Raw genomic sequence first — 16,882 nt, forward strand, 5'->3', positions numbered from 1 at the left:
GGGTAAATGCTCATGCAACCACGTGAAAAGCTGCAATCTGTCTGCTTTCACTGACTGAATGAATCTTTAGTTGTGTACACAGAGGATAACCAAACATAAATATAAATATATTTTCAAGAAACATCGGTGCATATGTTCTGTGCCTTTCCTCAGAGAGAAAAGGAGTTGCTAAATCCCAAGAGCACTGCAGTCAGTTCTCAGAGGGACATACAGCAGCTTGATAACCAAAGCAACCACAGCAGACACACTGAAAAGCTATTGAGTTACTTATGAGTAGGGCTCATCCTGTCTAACTTTGGCTATCTAAATGTTAGGTTTCTAGTCCAACCTGGTTGTCCAAGGCTCCTTTATAGATACTGATAAAAGACGGGCAACTCTAAGAGAAGTTCTTCCAGTTTTAGTTTGTATTTTAAGGTAAATGAAACTCTCCTTTGGAGGTAGACTTATGTACCTTTTCATAGATCAGAGAACACGGAAGGAAAATTGAATGACTTATGTGCAACTTTTAGACAAACAGACTTAGGTGATGTGACCCCTTCCCTTCCCTTCCCTTCCCTTCCCTTCCCTTCCCTTCCCTTCCCTTCCCTTCCCTTCCCTTCCCTTCCCTTCCCTTCCCTTCCCTTCCCTTCCCTTCCCTTCCCTTCCCTTCCCTTCCCTTCCCTTCCCTTCCCTTCCCTTCCCTTCCCTTCCCCTCCACACTATCTATAAAACCTCAGTGATATGGATTGACCAGTCAGAGCTTGATCCCAAATTCTGGGATACTTTGACAGACCTGTCAAATTTCACCCCAGAGAGACTGAGCCAAAAACCTCAATTCCTCATTTGGAAGCAGCTGATCTGTAAGGTCTCCTCCAACCCAAGCCATTCTGGGACTCCTCAGGTAACTTCTCGTCATCCAGAGCACAGTGATCCACAGGGCTGGGGTCACCTGGGTTTAGGAGACCCAAGTCCAAGTCTTTTCTTCCCAAGCTATTCTACTTGACCTTCCATAAATGATTTAAATACTCTGTCAACTTCCTACAGGCGAAATAGGGATGACAGAAACTTTACATTGGTAGAAGCAGTAATGTGCCAGCCATGGGCATTTGTTTCAGGTCAGAGGGAAATTATCTGTAACAAAAAGAGGTATCCTATTTTTGTGATATCATCTATCCAACTCCCAAATCAAGTCTAGTGAAACAGGTGTATCAATAATGTCTTTAAGAAGAAAATTAAACAATTCATAGCATCTAGAAAGTTTGTGTTGATTTGGTTCTAGTTTCAGGCTAAATATCAATTTTCTTCCTTCCTTCTTAGTCTGTTTTTCAGTGGAGGCAAGAAATAAAAGCAATTCTTATAACTTCGTCACGAAGAATGAAACTGGAACACCCTCAAGTGCAGCTTTGTAAGAAGAAAACCCAGGTGTTAGAATGACACCAAAAGCAAGGCTCATTTCCAACTCTCCTAGGAGCCACAGTGACCTGAGGGCAGGAAGCAACCGAATGTAAAACTAGTGGCCTACCAGTGCCCCAGCACCTCGCCTACATTTCACACATCATCGGAACTCCACAGCAGCACACAGGTGACAGGCATCTATTCTTTGTCCCTAGAGACCTCATCTTGACCACTACAGCTCTAGGCTAGTGCAGGTGTCCCTGACACAACTGCAGACATGCAGCAGCTGATTTGCATCTTGTATACATTACAAAAAATGTAATAATAATAAAATTTAAAGCCCTGCACAATATTAAGTCATACCATTAGAGTGTGAGATTAGCATTCCAGTATCTCCATTGCTACATGTTTGCTCTGAGCGTACGGTTCTGTTTTATTAGCAAAGAGCAAACCTGATGATCTGAGGACTGACAAAGCAAAACAAACTGCACGCTTCTGCTTTAAAATAAGAGCAAAGTTATCACGCGGTGAGCGCCGCTGGGCTCAGAGACAGTGCGGTGGGGACCCCTGGTGTTCTGTGCCTGAGCAAAGAGAAACGGTCCTTCTGTAACGCCAATTCATTTCAGTGCTAGCCATATCACAGAAAAGAAGTCAGGTCTTGTTGACAACAGAATCATCCCAATTGCACTCTGTTGACTTCAAGTTCTTTCACTTAAACAGCAGCGAAGACATGGGAGGGAAAGTCAGCAACGTTCAGCCAGAACGTGTGGATGACACTTTGCAGCTTATTGGGTCCCCAGGTCCCTCGGGTCAGTTAAAAAATCTCAGCCTCACCTTATTTCATTTTAGTTTTCTTACTATTTTCTCCACTTAGTACTCAAAAAAGGATCGCTACAGAGTTATAAGAATTAACATTAAAAAAAAAAAAGAAACAATGAGATTTACAAATGACTTAAATTGTAATTGTTATCCACCGTTTCTCTGCTTTTGAGATTTTTCGTTTTGAGCCCCACAAAATGACTTAGGGATCATCGTAATCATGCCTTGACTTCAGCATTCTAAAAGGAGCACCAGCAAAAAGGGTTATAATTATGTTTGGATGCGTAAAAAAATCCCAAGCAGTAGTAGGGAGGTCATATTTCCTCTGTTGCAACAGCGCTGTTGTGACAATACATTAAGAACACTTCTCCCAGTTATGGAGTCCCCTGTTAAAAAAGGCTTTGGAAATTCCCAAGAGTCAAAGAGTCTGCTGCCTAGATGCCTTCCTCAAAGTTTCAGGGCCATCTTGACTCCAGGTTAAGGTCCAGAATATATACTTCTTTCAGTTTTGATCAGCTGAATCACTAGGGATTCTCCTTCTGCAGTGTAGAATATGGGCCAGCTACTGCCATCACCTGAGCCCCTCTCACTCAATACATTCCCTCCTTAGAGGGGCACTGGGCAGTAAAGACATTTCAGTTTCTTCTGTTCTCTGCTTAAATGCAAAACAACTTACACTCTACAGGACTAAAACAGGAGCATATTTGCTGAATGAGTGAAACTGACAGGGCTGTGCTTCGCACCCAAAGCCTCTTGCAGCCTCCAAGCTCTGTGAAATTTTGATATTGTTTTCTGCAATCAGCAAAATTGGGATGTTTAGAAAATAACTGTGTCTCTAATTCTCATTGTCACCTTTCTCCCAACACTATTTTCAAGCTAAATGTCAATTATTTAAAATCCTCTCTAATAAAGAAAATGAGCAGCACTGATTTCCAGTTATGTCTCATTCTTCTCTTCCCAATTATTTATGAAGAACATTTGCATGGATAAAGCAAAAAAAATATATTCTGGGAAAAACAGATTCTGGACCAATGCTTTGCCCTTTGAAGTCCCTATGTTTTGAAAATGGACTTCAGTGCAATAAAGAGCCAGTCCCTGGGCTCTGTCATGTGTTAGCTCGCTCTGCCAGTGCTAAATATAAGTCTGGGGACAGCTTTCTTGGGACAGTAGGACCATTTGGGTGCTTAAAGCATAGAATCTTTCCAGGTGCCTGGGACATGCAGAGGCCATCTAGTTCAACTGCCCTGCAGTTTGTTCATGCAAGATTTGAATGTCCTACTGAGTAAGGCCATAACTTCATCAGTTTTGACACGCACTTAAGATGCACCAAGTGTGTCGCAACCAGTGGAGTTACCCACCCATGCGAAACAGCAGAGCAACAAAGTTAAAACCAAATCCTAAGTAATAATGTAATTTAGGCCTCCCATCCCAGCAGCGAGGCGCTTAATTCCTCCCAGGACTGCTGCCGCCAGCTTGCTCTAATCCACTTCCAGCTGTGCTACTGCTCCTGTGTGTGAGCGAGGAGCTGGGCTGGGAAGCAGAACAAAGCGTCCCAGGGAAGCCAGCAGCACTTGGAGGAGCCTTCAAACACACAGGGGAAATCACTCCTTCTTCAAGGAGAATGTCTGCCAACTACTGCTCCCCTTGCATGGATTTCAGCTTAGGCCTGGGCTCCGCGCGTAGGCCCTGGTTCAGCCGAGGCCTCAGACCGTGCCCTTGTTTGAGAGCATCATTACGCTCACTGACTTGAGAGCATGGTGTCAACTGGTTTTTAGGGCTTTTCATGTTCTCTGTCTCATACGTTTATGAATATGCATATTTCTTCTTTCCTTTTTTTTCTCCCCTCATATGGCATGTTATGGTTTCAAAGCAACATCAGCTTGCAGACACAGACGTGTCAGAAAGTTATGTCTGTGAGTGCACTAATGGTGAATATGCACTGTTTCTGGAGTGGCTGCACCTCAGCGTGCCGTGCAGGAGCATCACGTCCTGCCTTGGAGCTCCTGCAGTCAGACCACATCCGGACTTACAGAGAGCTTTCATGTTCTACTGATTTCAATTAGTGTTTTTCACATTTCCATCAGGAAATTTTCATGCCTTAATAAGCAAAATTAAGTTGAAATACCCGAGAAGGGAAAAAGAACAACCTAAATGATAGGAAAGTTCAGAAATTTCCCTAGTAAGGTACATAGTTCCGAGGTAAAGAAAATCATTTGTTATCACTTTAGAAAAGAGAAAACCTCTTCCTTCCAATGGCATACGATTTCAGCTCCTGGCTGTGGCAGGTCAGAAGATACCAGCCCTGAAACCTGTCCCTGGCACCAGGCAGAAGATTGATGGCTCTGGGCCTCCAGCCAGAATCATTCTGAGGGAGGTTTTCAAACAGTTATTTATCTGGTAAACTTCTGCAAAAATGCTGTTTCTGAGCATTTTAGAGCTGGCCTTTAATTATGGGGCAAAATGGTGATAAAGCAATTGAGGGTGGATGATGAGTGCAGCTTGCTGCTCTACTTAACAAGTTAGCACACAGCTATCACCATTTTTTGAGTGATCCTTATATGTGTGTTTTATAAATGGACAGAGTGGAGAACAGTTTTATTAACATATCATGAGTGAGTTATATGGGTCATCCCAAATGAGTGGCAATAAAATCTTTATATCACACTTGACAATACGTATTTGGTGTTTTATGTGCCACAAATGTTGCAGAAAAGCTATCTTACATATGTTCTAAGACTAGGTATTTTTTATATTAGGCCTGGTTTTGTAAAGCTGCCAGGCACTTCAGTTGCCATGAACCCGACAGTACTCGGCTCTGAGGGAGCCATAAAAACTTGTTTTAAATGCTCTAAAATAGCTTTTTTTGTGTTTCAAAATGCCACAGTTGAAGATCTGTCATCCCAAGACATTCGGCAGCTAGAAAGACAATCACAAAGCAACTCCTTTTCTCCAAAATGATTTTTACAGCTATTTCTAGTCCTTCCTGGTTGCACAGCAGAGAAAACTTAATATTATCTCAGTGTAGGACAAATTATGGCTCATGCTGGGTTTGGACAGGTGTGGGGTTTTGTGGTGGAAAAAGGGAAATTCTGCAACTAAAGAGGAAGAAGGAAAAAACTGAATGGCAATTTGAGACACAGACACAACATGCATTTATACCTATATATTTCTGTGGCACCTTGGAAAACTATGCAAAAATTGTGAAGCCTTAACATTGCTCCTGAATTAGAGTCCGATCCCGCATTCCTGTGAAAGGAAACTCCTCATCCATTCAGTGCATTCACACCACTTTTTAACCTTGCTCCACTAAAGCCAACAGGAGCTGTGCCAAGAGCTTTGCTGGGTACAGGGTGAAGCTTTCAGGCCCGGAAAAGGATGGGAGGATTTCTGGTCAGGATGAGCTGTGTCATGGTTCCAGTCTGACCTCCCCCACTGAGCAGGAGGAAGATTTGGGGAAAGCAGTTTTCTCCTCTCTGGGTGTGGATGTTGAGTAGAGCAGTCTGTGCTCATTGGGATGACCACAGCATCAAGGATCCATGAAACCACACCAAGGACCTGTGCACATCAGCTCCGATTCCACAAGATCTATTACTGCAGTAAACATCTTATGTAAATTTTTGGAACCTGCTGTTTTCCTGCTGATTTAAGGAGGGCTTCCAGGTGCACTTCGATGGGTGCACCTACCCAGACTGTGGGCCTGGCTCTCTGCTCGGCAGGAGGGACCCCATAGAGCCAGAGCAGCTTCACGGTGGTGAAGGCCAGCTTCAATCCCAGCCCTGCACGTGGGTGCATACCCAGTGCACACACACAGACGCAATGCACAGAGAGGCATTTCCCACCTCACGCGCCGAACCGCAGCGTGATGCAGCTACTGAAAGAGGTGAACGGCATTCAATCACGTGTAAGTTAATGATTTAAATGCTCTTGTGTTTTTGGCCTCTTTATGTAAATCCAAACCAGACAAGCGGAGGCCTTCTGGTCAGACGCTGGAAATTCCTGCGCGTGGGATCGTGCTGGTGGTCCCCCGGCCTTGTGCCTTCTGAAGAGCCCTACAGAGAAACCTCCTTCCGTGCCGCTAATGAATGCGCCCACCCACGCTGGGCTGGTGCCTCCTAAGAACTCCATTCAAGAACAACTTTTTAAACTCATAAATGAAATCAAAGGGCTCATTCTGTGAGCCAAAGAGCTTACGATTTTAGGCGGAACGGTGAATGGGTGGTGGCTATGGGCTGTCCCCTTAGTTTGCAGTATACAGCAAGAAAAATCACAAGCAGGATACTGAATTTGTCCATAGCATTCCAATTAATTAAAATGCATCCTCCTCCAATGAATAGATAAACTGCTACTACTCTGGTTTCGGCATAGAGCTGGAGTGATTTGCTCAGCATCAACAAAAGGAACCAAAGTAAACTCTCAGGGCTGTGGTTTCCATCCTTGTGCTCAGTCAAGGTCTTCTAGATATTAAGCACAGAGCAGCTCAAAACTCGCAGCTTACTCACACAAGCTGAGCAACCTAAACCTGTGGAAGAGCATGCAGGAGATAATGTCAAAGAGGACTGCCACTGCTTTGTTCCGAGGGCTCTTTGCATCAGCCATGAGGTGAATAAGAACTTCTCGGTGCTCCAAGCAGCAAAGTCTGGTGCTGGGGTTGGAGGGCTGAATAACCCGGCTGTGCTATCTAAGCCAGATGTGGATCTATGCCTGCGATGAGACCATCGCTCCTTCAGAGAGGCCTGCTATAAAATTATCGAGTGACATGGGGGGTGGAAGGAATCAAGCCCGTTGTAATTGAAGTGACTTGAAATAATAAATGCACACACTTTCTTTAAACACAGCTTGCCACATCCTGAGGATCTGGAATCAATTCATTCCCTTTCAAGAAGCTTAAAAGTGGTGGGACTTTGATATGGCATGAGCATGTTTGCTTCTGGGCTTACAGCCCTAGCCAGCCCTTTCCAAACCTTTCAACGTTTTTATATTATAAGGCAGAAATGTGAGCAAAACAAAGATGGAAAAAAAGCATCAGAAATTCAGGGAACTATTAAATAAGGGCAGCCGGGCTGCCAAATACCTTCAGTAAGTAAACAAATCGTGACCAATACCATACTGCCATGAAGACTTACCCAAGAAGGTTATCACCTGCTTCTGTGCCAAGTATGAAACATAATGGCATGTGGCTAATGAAGTACAAATCCAGAAGAAAAAAAAAAAGTACTGTTATTCTCTGTAATGCTGAAGAATTCTAAGTAATTTTAGCTCATCCAGAAAAAACACAAAATTTTCCATGAAAACACTGTCAAAATCAATAGGCTACTCTGAATGCTTCTCCTTTGACAATACTGCACTTGTAAGAGGAAAGCACCTGGTCAGAAGGAAAGCTATGTTGTCCATGGGATGTGTCAGCTTTGACTGTAAAGCTTCTTGCTTTAAGTATTCATGTATTTGCCAGCAGAGGGTATCACAATCTTAGAAACAAATGGATGTATGTATCGTTGTGTTTGCTCACTTACACGCAAGAATTCAAAAAACTAAATGAAGATACCACAAATCTCTTTTTTTTTTTCATAACCTTTCCACTTTCATGGAAAAATAATCATTCAGGTACTTCAAGGCTACAGACTGTATGGTCTGTGCCCTCTCACCACCCCTCTGCCTCAACACGGCCAAGGGACAGCACCACTGGTTGCCTGATGCCATTGTATGACTGCAGCTGTAAACCCTTCTGGGAGGAACACCATTTGGGGCCTATGTTGGGTGTGCACTGGGCTCTCATTAACTCTCACATCCAGTGTTCTTCCACTGCATAAATCTCATTAATAATTTCAATCAGTTCATGACACTTTTCCACAAAGATTTAATTGCTACAGACTGTAGTGTCAACTCATGTTACATAGACCTCATGACCTCTCCTAACCCAGTACGCCACGAGGAACGATCATATATAACTAGGTTTTTCCCCCAGAGGGTGGTGACGCACTGAACAGGTTGCCCAAGGAGGCTGTGGATGCCCCATCCCTGCAGGCATTCAAGGCCAGGCTGGATGTGGCTCTGGGCAGCCTGGTCTGCTGGTTAGTGACCCTGCACATAGCAGGGGGTTGGAACTGGATGGGCATTGTGGTCCTTTGCAACTCAGGCCATTCTATGGTTCTATGAACTACAGCTAAACTCAGTTCTCACAGCTAGAGATCAGTGGATCCTGCAAATTCCCAGCCTGATATCCCACACTGGTGAATCCACCTCCCTAATCTAGGTTCAGAGAATATCATTTAAACAACCTGATGCATGATGACTTAGGCAACTTGGTATCCAGCACTCTCCTATTCCCAAGCAAAAGCAACTTCATTTACTTTCGATGCAATGATACAGGTTCTCCATTCTGTTTTGGTTCTATCAACAAGTGTTCTTCTGTTTTTGTACTTTGATCCTTTGCAACTGATGTCCCAGATAAAGGTGTGGATTTCCAGCTTAACCCAAGAACCTGAGTCACCTGAAGCTTGGGATCAACATAGAGCATGGCTGTGAGGCATGCACCACTACCTTGAGCTGAGAGCTGCTGTGTATAGGAAATGCATGATAGCCACAAGCAGCAATCTCTGTTCCTTTTAGACCTTAACTACTCACATGGAGATAAGGAAAGGGGCATTCTCCAAAGAAGGATAGTTCAGTGAAAATGTCCCCAGGATAAGGGAAACACTATTCTCACCCAGCTCTTGAAAACTGAAAGTCAATGACTCTGCTATAGGTCAGGTCTGATTCCCACATGGTGTAAGTGTCCTCTCACAGCCCCAAGCTCCCCGAGGCCCTCAGGCACTTCAGTGGTGCTACAAAGAACAGGTCATTACTCTGCTCATCTCTGCTCTGTCTTTCTTGTGCTCTAGCTCTTCAGCTGTAAGAAATTAAGCACTTCTCTACTTCAAAGAGTAAAGCTGAGCACCAGCATGCTCAGAGATGTCCAGGTATCACAGCCATTAACTACCAGCAGGAGCTGCCAGCCTACATGGGAGCAGGATCTGCACATCACAGAGACACTGAGAACCACCATGCCAGAATTCTACATGTGGGCAAATACCCGTGACAGTTTTTGAATGCAAAGAACAGAGCAGCTGAATTGGAGACTTATGATTGCACCACAAACCATAAGGATTTCTTCTGGACAGCCAAGATATTTTATTTTCACTGTAGCATCAATTTAGGCTAACTCATAATTTATCTTCTTTTTACAAGCCTTCCTACAGAGGTTAGCTGAGCATCTCACTGGCATTAGACACACACAGAAAAACCTTTTAGCGTCTCTAAGCATTGTAATTATTTTCGTTAACACCAAAAAAATATGAAGGAGCAGATTGTTATCTGACATAAATCATCCCTTCTCCATCCTCACCTCATGAGCCAGCCCCAGGCAATGAAATATAACTGCACAAGTGAAAGCTGGGGCAGAGCAGGAACTTGTAAAGCCTCCTCCTCTCTGAATGGCATTTAGCATGCCTTAGGCCTCTGAAATTAGTAATATGAGGTAAGATGAACATCAGTGAGTGACTGCAAGTATCCAGTTAGATCATCTCCAGGGATATGGCAGTTTAAAACCATTCTCCTTCATGGAGCAATGGGAACTTAGACTGGCTGGAGTTGTGCCTCTTTGAGGGGAAAGGAATGTGGAGAAGAAAAGCAGCTTCATTAAGAAGCAAGTATAGGATATGTGTAAATATGCATGGCATCCAGCTTCTGTGGTTATTTCTTTTGACGCAGACGCATGAGGAAAAGTCAGAAGCGTGCAGAGTGCAATTACATTTCTCAAAGCCACTTCTTTCATTCAATTACTTTCTGTTTATATGAGCAAATTAGCTACACTACCATAACATCACCGTAAGTGGGATGAGAATCTGGTGTCAGTGGCTACAGCTAAGAAATTATGCAGGTCAAGAGGCATGGCTTGCTCTCTCCTTTCATTCATGAGTCACTAGTTGCTAAGCTTTTAGTACTATCTCTAGCACCACCATGGGCCCAGCTAACTAGCACTCTGAACAGTGCTAGATAGAGTAGAGAAGGTAGCACAAGCCACCAGACCCATCCAGAATGGAATACAGGATTACTGGTGCAGCGTGGCTGCTACAGGCAGGAGTAATGCCATGGCTCTCTGACCTATTTTATGTACTAGTATAGATGTAGCTAATCCAACTGTGGACATATGAATTGAGTCCATTGAATTTACCACCTGAGACTGATCAGCAGTAGTACTTGAAGTCATATGAACACAGCTTACAATAAAACAAGGGGAAAATAGTAAAATTATTCGTCTTTTAAACACTAAATCTCCCTGGCGCATTTGTAATGATCCTACTCACCAGCATTGTCCTGCTGCTTGGTATTTTTGATGTAAGCAGAAAATTTGGAGAAGATATCAATTCCAGCAGTGTTTGATTCCCGGTGCTTAGCAGCCAGCTTGGGATACCTGATAGGAGAAACACCTTGTTACCAGCAGCATCGTGATGATTACAAATACTACTTACAAGGAGAAAGAAAAGGAAAAGAAAAAAAAAAAAAGCCCTGTACAAGGAGCTGCAATTAACACTATCATTTATCTCAAAACAACAGCTTGGCAAAATCCTCTTCATAGTATCTGTGTATGTCAAGGCAGAGATTTGGATAGTTACACAGGGATGGCTTCACGACAGAAGCAGTTACACTGGTGCTTTATGTGACCACGATCCAACATATAGTGGCCTTAAATCAAAAGGAAGCATAAATTTCCAGAAAAGTGCAGGGGAGGCTGGCAACCAGCTCTCTCTGTTATGAGTAGCAGTCGTGCCTGACTCCCCGCACAGAAAATGCATGCCAGGATGTAGCAGCAAGGCGTGTTAACATCACCCAGGTGAAGGAACATGTTTTCAGTCTCTGAATTGTTATTTCAGGGACACCCGGTGCAAAGGAATACATTGATCTGAAAGGTCAACACAAACTAATGACTCCTACTGGTTTTGGTGGTCTTGGACCAGCGTATAGGAAATTAATTACCTGGTTGCTTGCCTCAGGACTGGCCCATAGATGCTGGTTCATTCGGAGGTAAAACACTCCGTAAGGAACTCGGCCAATTTTCATTGATTCATAGATTTCAAGGTCCAAAACACAAGCCAACAATCTGTTTCTACACTATCCTTGTATGAAGTCCAAATGCTTGACTAACTGAGGCATATCTGGTGAATCCAATCCGACACTTTCCTCAGTAGTTTGTTCCAAGGGTTATTCATTCATATCAAAATATCTGTGCCCTATTTCTAAACTGAATTAGTATGGTTATAACTTCCATCATGAGTTCTTGTCACTTCTTGATGAGACTAACGAGCACTGCTCTGCCTCTAGAGCTCCTTGTCTTCTGCGATCAGTTCCTCTTCCAGCCTTTTTGTTGGAAGAGCTCAGAACCTTTCTGTTTTTCACAGTAAAATGCTTTTTCCTGGCACAGATATTTTGTGTGGCAATGTTCTGCATCCAGTCCAAGTTATTTTTAGCTCTATAAAATGTGGACAGCAGACCCCCATGATTTTTTTTTTTTAGTATTGCTCTCCTTAATTCTGCATACAATGGCATCCTGAAATGCATTCATAGAAAACGCTCTGCAGTCATTAGTCACACAAGTAACTTTCACACATGGAAGTCATCTCACAGAAGCCGACGACTTTCATAAATAAATATTACTCCTGTAAGTAAAGATTGTAGGAGCGAGTGCTTTTTAGGAACTCCTCTTTGGACAACTTTCATCCCTAGGAAATGGAATATAGACTGAAAAACACTCCAGTTCTTACTTTGGAGGTGCAAGAGTCTCTTCCAAGAATTCCTCAATCTTGTTAACATCTGTCTTGACTTCTCCATTGAAAGTTAAGAAAGGTGGGTGAGTTCCAGGAGCCAGGTTGTGTAGATCAGCTGGTTTTCTGCACAGAAAAGAAAGGTCATGAAATCGTTAATCTCTGTGGTGAGGTAGTCACAGATATTCACAGTTCATGCAAAATCAGTTGCTTGCCCTTCTTTTTCTTCAGCAGTTTGTGGTGAGGATGCTTTTAAAATACCCCAGAACACTCTGTTTAATATAAAAACATTCCACAAGTGAAAAAAGGAATAACAAACCCGAATCCCAACTATTTTGTTGTGCACCACAGACTCTCTAGGCCAGATACCAATCTGATTGAACTTACTGAGGCCTTCCTATAGGGAAAACAGTGGATCATGTAACTATTTTCAATAAAACCAAGCAGTTTTTATTTTTACCTTTTCAGGTCAACAGTGGTGACGTTGAACACAACTCCTTTGAGCCAGAGGATCATGAAGAGACGCTGGGAGAACGGGCAGTTCCCAATGCTTTCTCCATCGATACCCGCCTGAGGGAAAGAGAGAGAGGAAAAAAGAGTCCAAACATGTTCACTGCTCATCTTTCTCATGGTGGAAAATCGGATATTGGAAGAGAAATAACTAGTTCAAAACTAACATACAGTGCCTGTTGTTTTATGTAATTCATCTTCAGGTCAATGGCAGAGTTACTCCAGGACTCCACCTTCATCTGGAGCTTGAGAAGGTGCTTCTCCTGGGGGCAGAAGTTGTATCCTTGCTTATGGTGAGTAACACCCAGAAGACTGCATTTTTCTTTGCACTGTATGTTGAACGTATGTTCAATTACTTTCATCCTACAGGGCTGCCTGCTGCATGCTAGGGAACCCAGGGTAGGTCTTCTGTCCTGTTTAAGCCTGTGGACTGCACATCAATGCAGGAGACTTTTGGAACTCAATTTAAACCCAAACATTCCTAACTTTTGATCGTTCTTGTTCATGTCCAGTAAAGCAAGAGCCTCAGACACAAACAACTGGATCCAGACAGAAATCTGTGTCTGAATCCTTCCAAAGTTCAAGGCAGACTTCAGCCACCGCATTCAGTCTGTTCCTATCTCTAGCACCTAATGAGTTGCCTACAAACCACTACAAAACAATAAAAAACTGCTAGTGTTAGCACTGAGGAAATAGCCTGTTTCTTGCCTCTAAAAATTTATGGTCCTTAGCCATGCAAGTTCTGACTTTGAGCCATAGAGGGCTACAAATAACACTAGCAGAACTGCGCCAAAGCTGTGTCCAAGGACAACATCCCTCTACAATAATTACACTTGTGGCCAAAGCTTTCAGGACGATAATGGTTTTGATAGATTTCCGTTTTAATTTGTGGTACCATTGTGTTTGAAAGATTCTTATAATCCTAGTGAAGCAACCAACCTTCCTTTGTTGACCCATGTGGGTTGCATAACTGCACTTCATGTACACAGTGTGTGTCTGAAAATGGCTGATGAAACAGGCAGGAAAACACATGGCCTTTTCCTCTGGAGAAAATATCACATTACTCTGTTTGCTTTCACAAATTTTATCTTTTTGATATTCAAGCTGTGAGGTAGCATTTCTCTGTCTTAAGGAAGGAATCACTTCTAATTACTACAGTTCAGTGAAATACAGCACAACAAGAAACACTGTGAGATGTGTCTGGTTGCTACAACTTGCATATGAAAAGTTTATCTGAAAGATTTTCTGGTAGGCATCGTGCATCTTTCTCACATCTTCAACACTGCTTCTGATAATGCTTTGTTTAAAAACAAATTCTAGATTTCCCATCTACCAAAATATGGAGATGGTATGGACTCAAGTCTTAGAGATAGCCCATGGTAAGGTTTCAGGCTAGGTAAAGAGCTTTTCTCTGGGTTCAGATTCAGATATGTGGCTCTACCTGACATTATGGACTGGCCATATGCCTGGCACGCGGCAAATGCAGGAATTTGCAAACTCTATGGGTGAAGGTACAATGCGAAGCTGAGCAAGGGAAGATGCATTTTCTTGTCTGCCTGGGGTGTGAGGAGACTTGTTTTGCCCAACTTAGTCAAATAGCTGGCTCTGATCTCCAAGCTTCACGGCAAAACAATGGCAGTGCTACCATGGGAATACCAGGCACCGCAGTGTTGCATGCAATAATTACTGTGAAATTACATTTATTGATTTGGCTTTGGCTTAATAAAACCTTGCCAAGAAGTTGTAACTTCTTATCCTCCTGAAAAGAGGCAAACTCTATAGGGGAAAACACCAAATTTCCCCTTGGCTTTTTCACCACCTCACTCTACCCATATCCTCCACCATGGAGTCAGCCAACAGTGACTACAAACAATACATCATGAACCTTAAATTTGAAGAAAAACAGATTGACCACTGAATTAGAGAGCAAAACAGGGCAGATAGAAGGGCTGACTCTCAACTTACGTTCTCTGGATTTACTTTGGCTTGTGACTCCATTGAGTCTGATTCACTCCTCACCTGACTCCCTTTGAAGGAATCAAAAGAAAGAGACTCAGGAAGAGTGTTTCCCTGCTCTCTCCAACTACATACTCTCACAGAAAGGTTAAGGATTACACAGGTCTGTGTCTTTTAGCACTCTCCCAGTCCTGAAAGGCAATGCTGAAAAACCCTCTCAAGACCGAAGAGGGGACACAGAGTGGTTGGATGGCGGTGATGGGACGTGAGAGGCTGAGGGATGGAGGACAATGGGGACAGGGCAAAGACGTGGAGTCTGGGAGAAATAAGATTCATTTGGAGATGAGAAACAAAACTAATTGTGTCAGTCCAACGAGGCTTCCAACAGCGCCGAATGGTCAGAATATACCCCCAGCGCTTCCAAAAGAGTAGAAAACATTAATTGCTAGAGACACGCTGGGAATACATGGAGGAAATTCCAGAAAGGAAAGATAAACTACAGACACAGTATGGTATGAACTCTTTTCAAAGCTCCTGGATCTGGAAGCCAGGCTCATGATTTGGGTGGAGTCTGACTCATGGGTTTCGATCTCATGTGATGGGCACAGCTGAAAATGCTGCCACAAATCACAAGGCAAACTGGTGACAGAGGAGGGAACAGAGTCAAAATCTCCCCAGCAACACAATTTATCCATTAAATTCAGCTCCAGTCTGCTGAAATTGGAGGCAAGGCTCTGTTGGTTTTGTGAATCCTTTCTCATTGCTTCCAACAGCCATCAGCAACTCACTGCTCGGTGCTCAGAAAGAGCAAAAACTTACTGGGCAATAACTTGAAAGGCGAATCGGCGTGCCTCCAGATTACCTGTGAAGTCTGCTCCCTACCAGGAGGAGAGGAGGAGGAACAGAGCACTGCTCAGGCTGAGTCACTTTCAGCCTCACAGAAAATCAGCTTGCTGAAAGCACCCTGCTAGTGCCCAAACACAGGGCCATTATGCCTGCCCCAGCGCAGGGGCTGAGAAAAGTAGGAATTAAATAATACCTAAATCAAGACCAAGAACACCAGCAGTGGACAGAAAGAAAAGAACAAATAATGGGCAAGCTGGAGAAACACCATTACCCTGCTGCTAGTCTCAAACAACCACATCTTTCTCATGCCGCTTCTATGAGATATAGTTTAGTAGCTCAGTGGTAGTGATGGTGATGGGAGGATGGTTGGACTAGCTGATCTTGTAGGTCCTTTCCAACCTTGCGATTCTATGATTCCCCGGGGCACAGCAACTGTGCTCAGCCACGTACCAGAAGGAGCAAGCTGGTGATGCCAGCAATGCTGCATATTGCTGGTATAATTATTGCAGCTGGGACACACTTGAGGCTTTGTGGGCAGTAGGATCACTGAAGAAGTTTTTTAGATGTGCACTGTGCACCAGTGCTGTGAAAGGGTTTCAGAGCTCCTTCCTCCCTGCACATGAGCACTCCCTCCATTTCCCTATGGAGAAGGACCTCAGCCTGGGAGAATAACACACATTCAAGGATTTGCTGACTGAGACTCTCTGGCCAGCATTCATCCCACTGAAGTTTAATGGGAGATGCCCAAGGGAAAGTCCCCCATGCAGGCAAGGCAGCAAAGCACATCCAGAATAAGAACCTGGCTGCTTTTCTCTTTGACTGAGCCCAGCAAGTGCCTGAACTGAAGTGGGACACATGCGGACCCCAGCAGCAGAAAAGCCTGGAGCTTGTGAAGGCAGAACTGTTGGAGGATTGCTTTGTTCCATCCTGGAAACATCAGTTCCTGCTCCTGTTGCTTCACTTAAACCTTCATCTATCAGTTCAGCTGCTGAATAGGATGTTTCCCATTGGCCTCTGGACATTTAGGCAGCACCACTGAGCGATGCAGGGCCCTGCCCTGGGACTCAGTGCAGCCACATTGGGACACCCCATCACCAGAGCAGCTGCTTGCTCGAATCTGTGCGATGACAAGGATGAGCAAGGTGTTCTCCTTCCTTATTTATAAAGCACTCCTCCTTAAATACTTTGCTATTTTTAGGGAATCGATTCGACCTTAAAGATATTTGTGTGCACAAGTGGGGGAGTACTGACACACTCCCAAGGAATAAAATTAAGGAGGCTGTAGGGGAAGGAAAAATGTCTCAGTCATTCTATGAGCTCGTGCCAAGTCCCTCTGTAAGGCAGCAGTAATATCCAGAGCCTCCAGCACTGCACAGCATGGCCGGACAACGTGAACAGGGAGCTATTCTCAAGTTCAAGCTACTGCTTGCCTCGAATGATATAACTGGAATAAACTTCCTCACTTGTTCCAAAAATACTCCGAGTGGTGCATGCAGAGAGACTGCAATGTATACAGACAACTTCATGTTACTGTAATTAACCTTAAGGGGGGGAAGAAGCAAAGCTGCACTTCCAGTTGT

At 43.8% G+C, this 16,882-nt stretch overlaps 1 protein-coding gene across 3 annotated transcripts in view; it reads right to left on the reverse strand.

Annotated features, from left to right (window-relative positions):
• Positions 1-16,882, reverse strand: part of CLIC5 (chloride intracellular channel 5) — a 71,048-nt gene that overhangs the window by 19,527 nt on the left and 34,639 nt on the right. For 2 of the 3 annotated variants that reach the window (XM_420060.7, XM_004935921.5), the window contains exons 2-4: positions 12,451-12,560; positions 11,991-12,116; positions 10,536-10,642 (exon numbers count right to left, since the gene is read on the reverse strand). In XM_420060.7, coding sequence (XP_420060.2) covers positions 10,536-10,642; positions 11,991-12,116; positions 12,451-12,560 — 343 coding nt within the window. Of the gene's footprint in view, positions 1-7,316; positions 7,371-10,535; positions 10,643-11,990; positions 12,117-12,450; positions 12,561-16,882 lie in introns of all 3 variants that reach the window. The other variant, XM_040698614.2, reaches the window with a different exon arrangement.

The sequence above is a fragment of the Gallus gallus genome, chromosome 3 (assembly GCF_016699485.2).
Source record: "Gallus gallus isolate bGalGal1 chromosome 3, bGalGal1.mat.broiler.GRCg7b, whole genome shotgun sequence".
In the NCBI taxonomy this organism is placed as follows: domain Eukaryota; kingdom Metazoa; phylum Chordata; class Aves; order Galliformes; family Phasianidae; genus Gallus; species Gallus gallus.